This window comes from Pipistrellus kuhlii, unplaced genomic scaffold (genome assembly GCF_014108245.1).
Source record: "Pipistrellus kuhlii isolate mPipKuh1 unplaced genomic scaffold, mPipKuh1.p scaffold_m20_p_2, whole genome shotgun sequence".
Taxonomy (NCBI): Eukaryota; Metazoa; Chordata; class Mammalia; order Chiroptera; family Vespertilionidae; genus Pipistrellus; species Pipistrellus kuhlii.
In genome coordinates, this window is record NW_023425515.1 from 93464573 (window position 1) to 93483055 (window position 18483).

General features: G+C 41.2%; 1 protein-coding gene across 6 annotated transcripts in view; it reads left to right on the forward strand.

Moving 5' to 3' along the window:
- The first annotated feature begins 311 nt into the window (after positions 1–311).
- WWTR1 (WW domain containing transcription regulator 1) overlaps positions 312–18483 on the forward strand; it is a 155576-nt gene continuing 137404 nt past the window's right edge. For 5 of the 6 annotated variants that reach the window (XM_045584094.1, XM_036447928.1, XM_036447930.1 and 2 more), the window contains exons 1-2: positions 417–567; positions 972–1405. In XM_045584094.1, the coding sequence (XP_045440050.1) occupies positions 975–1405 (431 nt within the window). In that variant the 5' untranslated portion in view covers positions 417–567; positions 972–974. Of the gene's footprint in view, positions 568–971; positions 1406–18483 lie in introns of all 6 variants that reach the window. The other variant, XM_036447929.1, reaches the window with a different exon arrangement.

Below are 18483 nucleotides of genomic sequence, written 5' to 3' on the forward strand. Positions count from 1 at the left end.
GGGAGAGGTCCGCGCGATCAAGAGTGGGTGGGGGGCACCTTCTCCTCTTAGCCTGCAAAGTACCCAACACACCCAAGGTTTTCTGGAGCCGGAGTGAGGGGGGGAAGAGGGGGAAAAGGAGGAGGGGGAGGGGGGAAAAGAGGAGGAGGAGGGGAGGAGGAGAAGGAGGAGGAAAAGGAGGAGGAGGAGGAAGAGGAGGAGGAGGAAGGGGAGGGACAAGCGGGGGCAGGCAGGCTCAGGACTTGCAAGTCATGCATAATTCAACAGCTCAACTTTCGGACCCGCCTCTTTCCTGGGAGTGGGAGTTTGCTCCAAACTTTGTTTATGGGACAGTCGGAGAGCCGCGGCGGCCGCGCTGTCTGCTTCTCCTCCTTGAAGAGCGCGAAGGCCTGAGGCCAGTTTGGGGGAATGTGAAGGCCGAAGCCCCTCGACTGCCAGGCACCGAGGCGGGTCCGGATTTGCCAGCTGGGCTCCGGCTCCAATCCGGCAAGATCGGAACGCACTCCGAGCGACCCAGGCCCGACGGCCGCCGCCGCACGCCCAGACTCGGCTTCGCCGCGCGCCCAGGTAGTGCCCGCTGGAGCGCGCCCCGCACCGCTCCCGGGTGCCCGGGGCCTCGGGCTCCCGGGGTCCAGGTGTGGAGTTGGCTGGGGCTGAGATTTCTTTGGGGGGGATCCCTGCCCTGGAGAGCTGCGACCTGTTCTTTGCCACCCACACTTCAGCAACGTCCGGAGTGCAGCTACCTCCCCCTCTCCCCGCTCTTCCTTCTCTCAGTAACTTTTTTGGCTCCAAGAAAGTTGCATAATTCTGGCGGCCGGGAGGGACTCCTCCCCCAGGCGGCTGGTCTCCCGGCTGAGTGTCTGGGATCTCGAGGCGGACACCTATGTGTCTTTTTCTTTCCTCTCCATTTTCTCCCCGTACCTCTTACTCCGACTTTAAGTAAAAGGCTGCTCTGACCCTTTTCCTTGTAGAAGATGAATCCGGCCTCGGCGCCCCATCCGCTCCCGCCGCCCGGGCAGCAAGTGATCCATGTCACGCCGGACCTAGACACGGACCTCGAAGCCCTCTTCAACTCGGTCATGAACCCCAAGCCCAGCTCCTGGCGGAAGAAGATCCTGCCCGAGTCATTCTTCAAGGAGCCGGACTCCGGCTCGCACTCGCGCCAGTCCAGCACCGACTCTTCGGGCGGCCACCCCGGGCCCCGGCTGCCCGGCGGCGCCCAGCACGTCCGCTCGCACTCGTCGCCCGCGTCCCTGCAGCTGGGCGCCGGCGCGGGCGCCGCGATGAGCGCTGCGCAGCAGCACGCGCACCTCCGCCAGCAGTCCTACGACGTGACGGACGAGCTGCCGCTGCCCCCGGGCTGGGAGATGACCTTCACGCCCACGGGCCAGAGGTACTTCCTCAAGTAAGTCAGCCTGCTGCGGGGCAGGGGGAGGGGGCCGAGAGTCCCGATTCCGAGGTGCGCGCGCTTGTGAGTGTGTGTGTGATCTGATGGTGTGTCTTTCCAGGATTCTTTCCCAAATATTTGTGAAGCTAGCTGGAAGAAAGGAGTGGATCCCTGGATATTGGAAGTGTAAGGAATCAGAAGCAGAGAGTCTGGTCATGGAAGGAAACTCTTAGAGACAGGAGATATAAAAGTAGTTTTGGGGGGATTCTCATGAAACACTTAAGTGACTTTGCCCTGAATCTGGAGTATTGATACAGACTTCTGCGCACAAACCCTCACCCCATCCCTGCCCATTCTAAGTCAGATACCTCAGAGCCTGGACACCAAAAACATGTGAGAAAAGTTCTGAGACTGGAGAAGAGGGACTCTTGGACTCTTGGTAGGGTAGGTCTGCAGTCTCTGTTCTGGGGAAAAGCTGGAAAAGTGAACACTGCCTGGTAGGCCTTACCTCCCAGCTGGGTGATGTAATGACCACACAGCACAGTGATGTAATTAGCAACTGCTGATGAAGTAGTTGTGGGCTGGACAAATGCATTTTGTGGAAATTGGGTCAGGAGTTGTATTACGTCATACTTGGTAACTTAAAATACCATCGAATCAGGAGCCTATATTGTCATTTTTCCCTTCACGTTGTTCTGCTTTCTGATGTAATGAATTTTAACATTAGATTCATGTTAGAGACTCTAGGAAAATAGGTTCACAGACATAAAAAAAATTGTTTCAATTGTGGTATCCTAAGATAATTATATTCCAGAGGTGGAACCAAGCTGGAACTTGAAAGGTAACCAACCGGTGAGGTCTTAGAGGCTCAGGTTATCCATGGCCTAGATGGAAGTTGTGCCAACTGGACCACTTGGTTCAGGAGTGCCTGCACCAGCTGGCTGTTCTCAGCCACGGAGAGAAACTTCTCTTGGAAGAACTTGCCTTTTGTTTACTTAAAGTCCATGTTTCTTTGATGGTGCAGCCTTTGTTTGAAAGTTGAAACATTAAATGCTATTTTAAAAATATAATCAATCCTTTCTTTGGTGTTAGTATTTGATACGTTGATTGCTATTTGAGGGCCCTAATGAAGAATATACAATAATGTATGAGGTTTATTATAACCAACACTTTGACTCACACTGGTAACCAAGGATTTCTTTCCCATCCCAAAGCTGTTGACATCTTGTGCAAGGAGGAGGAGTTCTTTATTTTATTCCTGGGGTTGTTGCAATGCTGGGAAGCACTTGTCCTGGAACAGACTTGGTGGCCATTTTATCCCACCACTGTTTTTTTTCTCTGTTTTTAAGTGATAGTGTGGACATGTACTCAGTCCTATGAGTTTTAAATCGCTGGTGGAATTCAAGTGTGTGATGTAATAAGATGGCATTTTCCTAAACATGATGTTGTTCTGAAGGATGACATTAGTTTCTATAGTTAATAAAGGTCCAAAATAACTAGCCTCTTTTATTAATAGGTAAATGCAATTGTGAATATTTTATGGTGAATTTTCTAGAAATGGACTTAGTAAGAAATAAAATAGAAAAAGACATAATAATTTACAGTAATTGGGGAGATCATTTTTGGCCCAAATGATTTTTAAATTGTTTATGAATGTACACAGAAAAGTATATAAGAAATAAGAGCTGGGCTTACACATTGCCTGAGGAAAGATAGGAAAAAAAAAAACAAAAACAAACCAGCCCTCAAATAAAAGCAAAACAAAATAATTCCCTTTTATATACATTTTGAATGATTGTAATAGATCAGAACTATCTTTGTGAAACTAGGGTAATAGTGGAAGTTGGCCTGAGTTTAGAGAGAAAGTTGCCCTGATCCCTCTGCCCATCTCCCCAATTACAACCACTCCCCAACCCAAAACAAAGGGAGTGGTTGTAGTTGGGGAGTGGTTGTAGTTGTGGAGATGTGTGTCTTCATTTTATTGGGTCCTCAGTGAAAATAACAGCTGAAAAAAATAGGTAGGAGGATAGCCTGATCTGATGCTATCCCTGGAAGTTTTTGGCCACATAGCTAAAGGAATTAAAGAAATTAAGTCATCATGACTATTGTCTTTATATATATATTATTGATTTTTTTACAGAGAGGAAGGGAGAGAGACAGAGAGCTAGAAATGTTGATGAGAGAGAAACATCGACCAGCTGCCTCTTGCACACCCCCTTACCGGGGATGTGCCCGCAACTAAGGTACATGCCCTTGACCGGAATTGAACCTGGGACCTTTCAGTCCGCAGACCGATGCCCTACCACTGAGCCAAACTGGTTTCTGCATGACTATTGTCTTTTAAAAAATATGTATTTTATTGATTTGGGAAAGGGAGAGAGATAGAAACATCATTGGTGATAGAGAATTATTGATCAGCTGCCTCCTGCACGCCCCACACTGGGGACTGAGCCCGGAACTCAGGCTTGTGCCCTAACCAGGAATCAATGCTCAATCACTGAGCCATGTAGGGCTTTTTTTTTTTTTTTAAATATATTTTTATTGATTTTAGAAAAGAAGGGGGAAGGAGAGAGAGATAGAAATGTCAGTAAGAGAATCATTGATTGGTTGCCTCTGCACGTGCCCTGACTGGGAATCTAACTGTGACCTCCTGGTTGAAGCTCTACCACTGAGCCAAGCCAGCAGGACATGACTATTGTCTTTTAACATTAGTAATCTGCCCAAAGTTCTCCGAGGTTCTTTTTCGTTCTTTTTTTTTTTTTTTTTAACTGAGGAAGGAAGAGGGAGAGAGATACATCCGCAGTGAGAGATCTGCAATCGAGGTACATGCCCAAGACTGAGAATCGAATCTGCAAGCCTTCAGTCTGAGAGCTGGCAACTCTAACCACTGAGCAAACTAGGCAGGGCTCTCTGAGTTTCTATTGGAACTTAAAGTTGAAGTGAGGTAAATATAAGATGATACACTTTGTTGCACAATCTCAAAAGGCACTGTATTCCAGTGGAATAAAGAGAAGTGCAAAAAATGATGGTAACTGATCTTGATTTAATTTTCATAAAATCTGCTCTAACATTTGTGAAACAGGGCTAGCAGTAGAATCCTAGGTTAGGAGGCTAAGGTTTCATAAATCTGAAGTGAATAACTTTTTTTCTAAAAAAACTGAGTTCAGAAAAGGGTAGTTATTTGACTTTGGGAAAGTCATGTGGTCATTTAATGGTGGACCCTGGATTGGACCTCTAATCTTTTGCTCTCTGTGTACTGAGCACTTTTCCATTTTCCCCACCCACCTTTATCCCCACTCACTTCACCATGGAACAATGGAGCTTTATGGATAACAAAGCCTGGACATCTTAAGATACTTCAAGAGCTTTTTGTCCTTTTTTCAGGGAAGATTGTTCCTAGGTGTATGATGTAATTACTTTCTGGTAACCTCTTTAAGTGATTTTTAAAGGGCACCTTTCCTGCTGTTCAGGCATTCCTTTAGGGTAGCATATAACCATAGAGGATCAAATGTTAAAACACATGGCCTCTGAAAATGACTGCATTGTTCCTGCTGTTCTCTAAAGATCATAAATCAGGCTGAGTGTGTGTGTAGGTATTGGGCTCTTTGCAACCTGGCACATCACTGACTTTGTTGATCACATTAAAAAAAAAATAAAAAAAAATTCTGGTTATAAATGGAATATATGTTTATTGTACACAAACCAGAAAGTAAAGATATAAAGAATGCTCTAGCTTCAATAGAACTTTCAAATCTTGGAAAAAATTTTTACTTGAGTAATCCTATATAATAAAAGCCTAATATTTCAAGTGTCCCATCATTTATTAGACCATTTGACCAGTCGCTATGATGTGCACTGACCACCAGAGAGCAGATGCTCCGACTGGTAGGTTAGCTTGCTGCTGGGGTTGGGTGGATCAGGACTGGGTGAGACTGTCCAGATATGCCCTGGAGCCCGCCCATGGTCCCTCCCCAGCCCTGATGATCACGCACTGATGAGGTCCCTCAGCCTGGCCTGCGGGGATCGAGCCAAAACTGGCCCTCTCAGACATCCCCTGAGGGGTCCCAGATTGCAATAGGGTGCAGGCCAGGCCTAGGGACCCCACCGGTGCACGAGTCTGTGCATTGGGCCTCTAGTATTCTATAAGTAACTTTATCCTTACTTCTAAATATAATTCCAATTATAATATTTGCCCACCACTCCCAATGTTTAGTAATAATTTTCATGGATTGCCTTTTTTGACATATGTGGTAAAAAATTATTTTTGTCAATGTGATCTATGCACTTGGCAACATATTCAATAGAACAGAAGGACTTCTGTTGAAAAACAATGGTTTCCTTTACCTCCTTAAGCCTCTCAAAGAAAACCATTTAAATTAAAAAAAAAATATATATTGTATTGAGTTTTTACAGAGAGGAAGAGAGAGGGATAGAGCGTTAGAAACATTGATGAGAGAGAAACAATAATCAGTTGCCTCTTGCACAACCCCTGCTGGGGATGTGCCCACAACCAAGGTACATGCCCTTGACCAGAATTGAACCTGGGACCCTTTATCTCGCAAGCCAACGCTCCATCCACTGAGCCAAACCATTTAATTTTTTAAAAATATTTTTGTATTTAATTCTTAGATTATTATCTTCTTAATTTTAATATGGGCTTACCACTACTTTACGACTTACCAACTTTAACTCCTGATATGAAAGTGAGAATGTAGCTCTTTAAGCTATGCCTCTTTCAGATTTAACATTTATATTATTTTTTGTTTGTTAGGACACCTTTCTTATATTTTTGGTCAACTTTTGACCGTATATCTTGACTTCCCATTTTGTAAGTCAAGGAGGTTTGGGTAACTACCAGTTATAGTAATTGCTTTTTGTCAATGATAATAACATTCCAAAGCCCTGAATCCATAACCAATAAAGGTTTTGTGCTTTGCCCCAAAGTTGACCTTTTTATCCATAAATTATTCTTAAAGTTGAAAATCTGTAGGAAACGATTACATTATTATTATTATTCTATAAATATAGTTCATTGCCTGTGTATTAAGATTAGCTTTTAGACTTGCACATCGGGTCTGGGGTCAGAACTGGGTTAATCAAAAGAGGATATATTTAGCACCAAAGACAGATTCTTTTTCTCTCATCAGTTTTTTAAAATTGTGTCATCTTTATTTTTATTTATTTATTTAATATATATATCTTTATTGATTCCAGATAGGAAGGGAGAGGGAGGGAGGGAGGGAGGGAGGGAGGGAGGGGGAGAGAGAGAGAGAGAGAGAGAGAGAGAGAGAGAGAGAGAGAGAGAGAGAGAGAGAGAGAAACTCAACTAATGGGGATCGAGCAGGCAAGGAATTGAATGATGACTTGGTTCAGGTGACCTAGATATTCAAATACTAAGCCACACTGGCCAGGCTGCCACTTTTTCCTTTCTTCATATTTGTACTTTGACTTCCTTAAACATTTTTTTCTGGTATTTCTAATTGTCTTTTTATGTTTGTATATTATTTGCCTTTATTATGTTCTCAAAATTGTCTAGGCTCTTAGTGCCATCAATTCTATCAAGCCTTTTTTCCCTAAGCTTATGCCCAGATTCCTTTATCTTTCTGAGTCATTCTGGATTCTGATTTCTGTATTGGCCTATGTCATTCTGGGACTTCTTTGTACTTCTCTCCATGGCTGAAAGTGCTGTTTCCCATGTCTTTCTCTTTTTTTGGTTTATGCCTTCATTTTGCTGGACCACATGCTTGAGTAACATTTTTTTTTTTTTTTTTTTGAGGGGAGGGAGGGAAGAGAGATAGAGAGAAAGAAAGAAACAGAGAAAGAAACATCAATGTGAGACACATTGATTGGTTGCCTCCCACATGCGCCTTGACCAAGGTCAGGATGGAGCCTGCAACCGAGGTACCTGCCCTTGACCAGAACTGAACCTGAGACCCTTTAGTCCACAGGCTGGTGCTCCATCCACTAAGCCAAAATGGCTAGGCTGAGGCTTTTTATCATTCAAAAAATACTGCCTGCTGCCTTAGTTTCTTTGTCTGTAAAATGAGGAGTGTAGTGCCTATTTTATGATATTTTGGAAGATTAGATAACATTTGAAGTGGTTGGCACATAGTAGACTTTCAGTACAACTTTCTTCTTGCCTCCCCCTTGCCTCTCTCCCCACACACATACTTTGTCTACCTGGCCAAAATCAGATGGCAGTAGGATAAGCTGATTTTGACTCTGAATGACAACCTGGATCTGGGATTCAAATCCAGTTTTTAAAAATTAAAGTAAGGACTAAGAGTCACTTTTCCTGTTAAGGAATCTAAATAGGAATGCCCATCATGAGTGCCTTTTGCTTTAGCATCTTTGACAGAGAATACCCAAACCCTTCTGAGGAGGCTGTACTTTTTTATTTTTTTGAATCTGGTTTGTAATTACAAGTTGGGCTAATTTCGTGTGGGATGGAGGGAAGGAGGATGGGATGGAGAAATGGAGAGTTGGAGAGAGGAGGTAATGGACATTTGTTGATGATCTGCTTTATGCCAGACAAGGCAGGGAGCTGAATCGGTGCTTCCCTGAGATAGCACCAGAATCAGCCATGAAGCACATTCCTGACGTGTATAAAATATTTTTTCCATAATCCTATGTGCTTTCCCATACATTTTTTTTTTCTTTTAACCTCATAGTGAACCTGTGAACAGGTACCTATTATTATCTCATTTACTATTGAGGAAATTGAGGCTCACTGAGGCTTAGGATCTCATAATAGGTGAGTGGCAGAGATGGGATTAGAATTGTAATTCTAAAATCTGTGCTCCTGCCCTTACATTGTGTTGCCTCATGCCAATTACATGCCCATAATAAGGCCCTGCAATTAGGTGTCCTTGGTGACCAGATAACTTCAGTCATAAATGAAGCTTTAGAGTTTGTGTCTGAGCTCAGTCTGGGTGATCGAATTTGGAACTCTTGGTGCTGGAGAGGGAGAGATGATGAAATGAATAAACCAGACTTGGATAGTATACTTACAGTGGATTACTTTATTGGTATCTGGATCTGTTACACTGCTGAGGACTTGTTGAGAGGATTAATTAGATAATGCTGGTAAAGTGTATTCAAGGAGAAACAGAGCCAGGTTACTTCTTACTGCCTTTATGCCTGGCTAGCAAGGCTCAAATGTGGAGTGTCAACCCATGAACCAGGAAGTCACAGTTTGATTCCTGGTCAGGGCACATGCCCAGGTTGCAGGCTTGATTCCCAGTATTGTGTGCAGAAGGCAACCGATCAGTGATTCTGTCTCCTCATTGATGTTTCTATGTCTCTCTCCCTCTCCCTTCCTCTCTGAAATCAATACAAATATATATTTTTTTAAATTGTCAGGGGTGGTATTAAAAAAATTGCAAGAGTAACAAAAAATCATTGGAGTGGTAGATTTGGGGTCTAGGGCCATCTTAGTCATAGCTCAGTCACTGAAGGCTGGAGCTTATATAACTGAAGTGTTTTTCTTATATTGGATTATTTTCTTTAGAAATGAACTGACCCAATAATTGCTAAAATATTAACCAAGAATTCTCCATAAAATTCATCTCAAGAAGTCTGCTTATGGCAAGTCTCAGGTCATATGGACATCCTGCAGCTTAACCTTTATCTGTGTGCTCTCTTTCCTAAGTTCTAGCTTTTACTTAACATTCCATGTAGGCATAGCAGATAGTAAGTAGGAAGGGAAAAGATGTTCATCCTGTGTTGCTGTTAGATGAAGTGAGATCTGGATATATACTAAGTGGCCAGATTATTATGATCTCTGAACGCATAATAATATGGCCACTCAGTGTACTTCTCTTGAGTACCTGATTTATTTTATATCAAAGATACTATAAATTGTGCACCTGATCAGTTTTCCCCTTTGCACTGGCTGATAGAAAGTTCAGGGCAAATAGGTGGTTGATCTACTAGAATACTTTTGATACCTATTTGAGATACAAATACACTGAGTGGCCAGATTATTATGCATTCAGAGATCATAATAATCTGGTCACTCAGTGTATATGCAATGCTTATTGCTGTGCCTGGCAGGTACACTCTATTTATTACTGTTACATTCCCAATTGAGATGGGTTGGGGACTGGATCTCCCAGGACCTTTCCTTTGTGGCGCCTAAAGAATCAATAGTGCCGAAACCGGTTTGGCTCAGTGGATACAGCGTCAGCCTGTGGACTGAAAGGTCCCGGGTTTGATTTTGATCAAGGGCATGTACCTGGGTTTCAGGCACATCCCCAGTAGGAGGTGTGCAAGAGGCAGCTGATTGATGATTCTCATCGATGTTTCTAACTCTCTATCCCTCTCCTTTCCTTTCTGTAAAAAAATCGATAAAAAAAAAAAAAAAAGAGTCAATAGCTGTTTCAGCATTTACAAGGAAAAGTCATTGAACTCCTGCTGTGTCCCTGTGTTGCAGTGTGACTAGTGGGGAGAAATGTGTGTCCCGTTTCTGGACCTCAGGCAGCTCACAGTCTAGCTAGGGAGACCAAGAGAACACTAGAAAAGCAGGCTAACTAGCTGTCTTCCGACTTATGTGGTGTTTGTTGCCTAGAACAGCTGCTCTTCCTGTGCTGGAAGCTCATGTGAGGTGTGCCATGATAAGGCAGTCCTTTCTATTTTGGCTGCAGGTCTGAAATTGGCAGCTGAACTGAAAGTCTTTTCATTTCTCCCATTGGCTCTGCTCCTTCTGGCCTTGGAAATTTGGCACAAGCTACCTGTGCCTAGAACATTATTTCCCTGCTTTTTGCCTGGTTAACTCCTACACTACCTTCAGGCACCAGCACAGATGCTGCCCGCCCATGCCGGAGGTCCTTCCTGACTCAGTCTCCTCGCTGGTACTGGTTTAGATGCTCCTGCTCTGTGCTCCCAGAGCCCTCTGTGTCTCCCCATCCATAGTATTACTGCTTTATTACTATTTAATTATTTCTCTCTTTTTTCTACTCTAACCTCCATGAGGGCAAGAATGATGTTTGCCTTGCTTGTCATTATATAACCCGAGCACAGTGCCTGGCCACACAGGTAGGTGCTAGACAGTGAAAGAATCTTATCCTATTTTCTTTTAGTCATTTGCACTGCAAGTTGGCATCTCATACGAATCTGCCATTTTCGGAAATGTAATTCCATCATGTCTATGTCCCTTGTGCTGAAGGCTTAGAAATGTAGCTCCACATATTACATGCAGTGGACAGGGTGATGGGTGAAAGGTGGATGGGTGTGCAGAGATGTCTCTAAAGGTGGTTGGACATAAATGGAACCTTGAAAAATGGAAAGAATGTGGGTAGGTGGACAAAGAGGTGTTTCAGAAAAGAGGGGATAGGAAGAGAAATGCAAAGACAGAAATGCTAAGGATGTGTTTTCAGTTAGTTTTGCTTTTATTTTTTTTAGTTTGTTTTGCTTTTAAATATATTTTCATTGATTTCAGAGAGGAAGGGAGAGGGAGAGAGGGATAGAAACATCAATGATGAGAATCATCGATCAGTTACCTACTGGGGGTTGAGTCTGCAACCCAGGCATGTGCCTGACCGGAGTCAAAAGGTGACTTCCTGGTTCATAGATAGGTTGATGCTCAACCACTGAGCCATACCGGCAGTGCAAGGGTGTTGTTTTGAGGCCAGAAGAACATGGCCTGACCTGGTTGCTAGGTGATTGTGCATCCCATTGAGGTTCTAGAACCTCAGGGTGTTCTGGGAAAAGGGCGAAAGGACTAGGAGAGGTGGGGTTCAATTCCATATCCTCAGGTGAGGATGAATAGCAACAATAAAAAACTAGCCCAGCTGCTTTGGCTCAGTGGTTGAGTGTTGATTTATGAACCAGGAGGTTACTGCTCTATTCCTGGTCAGGGCACATGCCTGGGTTGTGGGTTCGATCCCCAATGAAGACTGTGCAGGAGGCAGCTGATCAATGAGTCTCTCTCATCATTGATGTTTTTCTCTTTCTCTCTTCCTCTCCCTTCCTTTCTGAAATCAATAGAAAACCTCAAACTGATCCCCTATTGATGGACATCTAGACTATTTTTAACTCTTTTTTAAATAAGAGAACATTTACTTATAAAATAAATGGGCTTAGGAAACAAGTTGTAGAGGTAAAGGAAGGGCCCTAGAAGTGAGAGAAGGCAAAGGCAAAGGGAAAGGGAAAGGGAAAGGCTCAGGCATGTTCTTAAGGGAGAGCCCTGACTTTCTCTTTTTAAGTATAAAAATAATATGTGCTCAACACTCCTGGAGGAAGGAAAATGGAAAATAAATTCTTCTGATGTTCCCTGGATCCCTATTTAGAGAGAACCATTGTTAACACTTTAGCCAGAGCTATTATTTGCACAAAAAGCAGTTCTCTGGCTCTTGTCTAATTATCTCTCTAACTTATCTGTTATTCAATTTATCAATCATCTACTTGTTAGTCAATACATTCTTATACAAGGGTGATACATGGTCTGGCAAATGCACTGGTCAGTTAGGTGGATGCCCAACTGAGCAGAACTAATGGCATACCAGCGTGAAGTAGCTGATAATATAATATCTCAGTGCAACTCAAAGTGTGGTCCATGGACTGATACCAGTGTGTGAATGTAACTGGTCCAAAACAAGCTAGATACTGAAGTTGAGAGTGTTTAGGAACTTTTATAGCAAAATGACATTGTTGTGACACTTAAGCATATGATCAGTGGGACTGTCTTGTGGAACAGGGTAGTTTGGGTATGTCAAACTTTTTTTGTTTTTACTCTTCACACGAGGATATTTTTCCATTGATTTTTTAGAGAGAGTGGAAAGGTGGGGGAGAGATAGTGAGAAATATCAATGAGAGAGAAACATGTCAATTGGTTGCCTCCAGCTTGTGTCCCACCGGGGCCAGAGATGGAGCTGCAACCAAGGTATGTGCCCTTGATGAGAATAGAATCGGGACTCTTCCGTCAGCAGGCTGATGCTCTATCCACTGAGCCAAACCTGCTAGGGCAGGTATGTCAAACTTTTGTGCTGAGTCTCATATGGCCCAAGCTACATACAAGCCGTCCCCAATAGGACCACATTCTGCTCTTGACAGATTGAAAATAAAAATGACTGGTCCTTTACCACAGTTTGAGACTCACTGATCCATCTGTTTCTCTTAATTCTATTTATCTATTTACTCCATCCATCCATCCATCCTTCCATCCATCCATCCATCCATCCATCCAGACTTCCTTCCATCCATTCATCCATCCATCCATCCATTTACCTACCTATCATTTTATTTGTCCATTTATTCTTATAACTAACTATCTTTTATGTATCAACCAATCCATTATATCTCTTACTTGACAAGGATCAATCCATGTCATATGTTGAGTAGTGAATCTCAATATGGAAACAAATTTTACAGCACAAAGATTATATATGATCTGTTTTCCAGAACATAATATATTTTGTTTTTGTGGCCCCTATATAACTCATTGTTTTAGAAATATGCTTTGACACACTTCAATTCTGAATAATGAAGACATGTAAATTCTTTTGTTTTCATGTAAATAATTTACCTGCAAGTTTTCTAGCTACAGACTCGGTAAAGAATGGTGACTGGAGAAAAACAAACATGCTGGATTGTTTATTAAAAAAAAAATTCCTTCCAGGCCAGTGTGGCTCAGTGATTGAGCATTGACCTGTGAACCAGGAGGTCATGATTTGGTTCCTGGTCAAGACACATGCCTGGTTGCTGGCTGGATACCCAGTAGGGGGAGTGCAGAAGGCAGCCAATCAATGATTCTCTCTGTCTTGTTCCCTTCCTCTCTGAAATCAATAAAAATATATTTAAAAACAAACAAACAAAATTAGAACTGTAGGATATAAAGTGAAAAGAGTATTTTACCTAGTAGTTTTAGTCAGGTGTAACCACTGTTCACAGTTGCTTGTGTGTCTTCCCAGGATTTATTAGGCACACACACAATTTCAGTCATAATGGCATCAGCTGGTGGTTTTGGTATTATAGGCACCTTAGTGTAAGTGCTCTTTGTTTCTGGTTGACCCACACTCAGCCTCAGGACTGCATAGAGAATAGGTATGGATTAAACTATATAGGCCTAGATGTGATGACAGATGGAGAGCTCTTGCGGTGGAAAGCTTTGTTGGAGTAACTATAGTTCAGAGACTGGCTCTTGGCTTTGTGGTTCAAGAAGTTGATGTCCTTGGTGCTCCAGAACTGATCAGGTTCTGGAGCACAGTCTGTGGGCTGCACTGAGATGAAATGGGTTATAAATTTTAACTGCAGTTTTAGAATTCACAAGCAGTGACTTAAATATTCGCCACTCTGGAATGAAGTCCTCATAAGAGTGGTTTAATTGCTGGGAAGTTGCTTTGTGGTGCTGAAAAAGGGAAGATAAATCATTTAAGGGATATTAAGTAAATTTGACAGTATTTGGTAATGGATTAGGTAAGGGCAGTGAGGAAAAGATGGGAAAAGGAAGATTTGCAATCTGTAATGGCATGAATGAAGGTGCCTTTGATTGTGACAAGCAGGATTGAAAGGTTTAGACAAGTTTGAAAAACTTTTTAACCTGTTGAGTTTGAGGTGACATTAAGATATCCAAGGGATACATACATATACATATACATATACATATACATATACATATACATATACATTCACACACACACATATAATAATTAACTAACCCATATCCAGATAACTAAACTATAACTATATGGTTACAGATAGGATGAGAAAAAAACAAAGGAAGTCTCGTAGACCCTGTAAAAGAAACAACTAGCAATATATGAGGAAATCAGAAAGTAGTACATGAAATCCAGGGGAACTCAAAGGAAGGAGTGGTTGATTCTGTGGGTGGTTTTTCAGAGGTCAAAGAAGGTGAGAACTGAAAAATATGCAGAGAAGTTCTCCACTGAGGCCATTTTCTTTCCCAGGTCAGGGTAAGGGCCTAGGGTTCTAATTTATAGAATCTAGTTTTTGAAGAGAGAAAAATGAAGAAAATAAGCATCTTAGATAAGGTATGTCCTCCAATTCCCACATACTCTATGGTGTTCCTGCTGAGTATCTAATGGCATATGGAAGGACTCCATTTGTTTACTTAAACATCCTTTAAAATGAGACCTTAAATAGGAGTTTTATAACTAACCAAGATAAGTTATAAGACTTGATAAAAATATTACTCTTAATTGACATGATAATCACTTGCTGTGAGGAATTAGTCTCCAGTCCTGGCTGTGATAATACCCTTGTCACAGTGCGTGGCACACCGGGCTATTATTGCTGGGCCTGGTCATACTTAATTACAGCCATAAACACAGCAGATTCTATTTGGGGAGTATCAGTTAAAGATTTATATTTTGGAATATTGTGTAGTTTCAGATAAACTTTTATCTTTATTTCTCCATTTGCTGGAACTGATTTTAGTATCTGGCAAAGGGGATTCTCCTTTCACAGTATAGGTAAGTAAACTAAACACATTTGATTACATCAGACTGATTTCAGTTTGAATTTTGTAGTTAGTGTTGGCAGTAAAAAGGCCATTCTGTTGCATTTTGCTAATATGGGAGCACCTGGTGGCTTTGTTACTGGATTGGAATTTGTATAAATGTGAGTTTAGTAGGAGGGATTAAGAATCATAAAAGAAGCAGTAAGTTTCATTGTGGCTTAGAAAATTACTTATGTTTTCTGAAGATGCATTCTAGGGCAATAGTCTCCACTTTTATGGGTCTTTATGTTACATACTGTGTGAAATATGTCTTGTATATAGAAAGTTTAGCAAATGTGAATTTTTCTTATATATTATACCATACAACATATATTTGGCTATTCATGCATTTTAACATAAAATTGAACCATAAATATATATTATAGAAAAATCTGAAGAAAGGAAAGAGGAATGGAGGCGAAAGGATCATTACTTTAAGGTTAAGCTGCACCCAACTGTATTTTTTAAAAATAAACTTTTTCTTAGGTTTTAAAAAAAGTTTAGCTATCTTATCTATGGTCTGAAAAAAGTTACACTTGAATTTACCAATCTTCATTTCTGTAAGTATGGAGATGTCAAAGGCTATGCCTGGGCTTTGAAAAGCTGAGTTCTCAAGCGCAAGTCTGAGGACTAGCCCATGTGGTACACAACACAGCCATTGTTCTATTTGTCTGTTGTTTACCTGTTAACAACTACTGAGCAGTCTGTGATTATTAACAAAGATTGGTATTTAATAGTAGGAGCAGAATGTAGGGCCATTATGAAAAATTCGAAATGTCAACATTAAAGAAATTATTTTATTTATTTATTTATTTTTTATTAAATTATTATCTGAGTACATATTTTAACATTGCCCCCCCCCCCCCATACATATCCTCCCTCCCCAGAGTTTTGTGTCCATTGGTTGTACTTATATGCAAGTATACAAGTCCTTCGGTTGATCTCTTATCTCCCCCAGATCTCCCTACCCTCCCCGCTGTAATTTGACAGTCTGCTTGTTGCTTTACTGTCTTTATATCTGTCTTTTGGTTCATCAGTTTATAATGTTCTTTAATATCCATAAATGAGTGAGGTCATGTGGTATTTCTCTTTCATTGACTGGGTTATTTCACTCAGCATGATGTTCTCTAATTCTATCCAGGTTACTGCAAATGATGAGAATTCCTTCTTTTTTATGGTAGCATTGTATTCCATTGTGTAGATGTACCATAGTTTTTTGATCCAATCATCTGCTGACGGGCACCTAGGCTGTTTCCAAATTCTAGCTATTGTAGATTGTGCTGCTATGAACATAGGGGTGCATATATCCTTTCTGATTGGTGTTTCTTGGGATATATTCCTAGGAGTGGGATTACTGGGTCAAATGGGAGTTCCATTTTCAGTTTTTTGAGGAAACTCCATACAGCTATCCACAGTGGTTGCACCAGTCTGCATTTCCTCCAGCAGTGCATGAGGGTTCCTTTTTAAAGAAATGATTTTAAAGGTTAGATCTAAATTGTTGAAGCTTTTGCCTAAAACTCTAGCTTCTTGGGATATATTCCTAGGAGTGGGATTACTGGGTCAAATGGGAGTTCCATTTTCAGTTTTTTGAGGAAACTCCATACTGTCCTCCCCAGTGGTTACACCAGTCTACATTCCCTCCAGCAGTGCATGAGGGTTCCTTTTTAAAGAAATGATTTTAAAGGTTAGATCTAAATTGTTGAAGCTTTTGCCTAAAACTTTGGCAGATGAGTAGAGCAGGGGATGGATCAGCACAGCCTTTTAAAATTATTAGCTACAGTGAAGTGAGTCATTATGCCACTGGGCTCTTTGTTTAACCTGATAATTGGCCAGTCCTTGTTAATTGATTGAAAACCATTAAAGGCCGAAACCGGTTTGGCTCAGCGGTAGAGCGTTGGTCTGCGGACTGAAAGGTCCCAGGTTCGATTCCGGTCAAGGGCATGTACATTGGTTGTGGGCACATCCCCAGTAGGGGGTGTGCAAGAGACAGCTGGTTGATGTTTCTCTCTCATTGACATTTCTAACTCTCTATCTCTCTCCCTTCCTCTCTTTAAAAAAATCAATAAAATATATTAAAAAAAAGAAAAAGAAAACCATTAAAGGACTCAGATTTCCAAGTTGCACATGATTTTGGAATGTTCAGCCTGCCTCATGTGTGTGAACAAAAGAGCCCACCATCTGGCTAATTAAAGTGCGCTGTCCATACTCCCCTGATAGCCAAGTGTCAGCAACAAGTCAAGTTTTAAGAGTTCTTGGAAGGTTCCTCTGAGGCCTGGTAAACATCTTGGTGACTGGTATGTATCTATTTGGAGTCTAGTTTTGAGAGCTGCTGTAAAAGAATATTTTAAACTTCCAAGTGAGCATGGAAGTGTAAACCAATACTATAAAGTTGCTTGAGATGAAGTGAAAGATCATATTTACTGACATGTATTATAAATGGGTTTTTAAAGCAATGTGCCTGTTTTGTACAGTAAAAGTAAAGTATGCCAAAAGTTAAACAAAAAAGTTGTGTTATGGAACAAGAAAAAAGGATACTATGAAATAAATAATATCTAATACCATTAAAGAGTAAAGTTTCTTTCCAAAATGTAAATATGAACTTCTAAATGAATGTTTTAAAAAACCTGATTTTTCTTAGATGTGCCCAGTGACTTGATATATAAAGTGATTATGGTTCTGAATATGCCCAGATCTAGACTACTTCAATAAATAATATATTGTTAGAGCATGTAAAAGATAAATAAACCTCAAATGACATTTTGTTTAGTGGTAGCATGTAAATTGTTTTTAATTATAATGGGTCAAAAGTAGTTCATTGGCAACAAGCAAAATGTTTTTCTATCTATCAGTTTTTAAGACTAGGATGACATTTGATATAAACTACATTGGTTCTAGGATGACATTTGATATAAACTATATGGTTCTAATCTTTGTCCATACACAAAATCATTGGTCTATGAAAATCAATGAGGGAATATAGGCAGAAGGGTAAGCTATAGAAACATTTAATATAGAACATTTGAGTATGGGGATCTGATTAGTTCAAGTTGTTTTGCTCTTGCTCTGAATGGATTTTGAACATAAGGAGAAATGGCATGAGATTAAAAAATAGCTGTTTCTGATCCTAATGAATAGGCATTTATCTGAATACAATGGGGAGGACCCAAAACGTTGCTTACAGGAATACTATAAGAAAGGTAGGCATACTTCTTGTGCAAAGTGGCTACCTGTTATGAGTCCAGGGAGTCCTGTTAGTGACTCATACAGTTACTATGGTTCAAAGGCGAACTTCTAGGGAGGGGGTGTGTTCAGAGGAGGAAAGATAAAGTAATAAGTTGAACAAGTGGTCATAAAGTTAGTGTTTATAAAAGACCTAGAAATGCTTGTAGATGTTCTTTGCTGTAGGACAAGGCCAGCAATGTTGCCCAAGTTTTTATATGAAGAGGCCACGAAAAAGAATGATTTATTCATTTCAAAGACATTTGAGAGAGTGGCCTTTGGAGATTGCTGTTGGAACTTTTGAAATGGACTAACTTGAAAGAAAGCAGAGAGAATGTAACCAGGTCTCTTTAAGTGCCAGTGTTCAGTGGCTCTTCACTGTAGCCTGAAGGTAAAGTGTCTGACTTAATTCCGAGTTGCC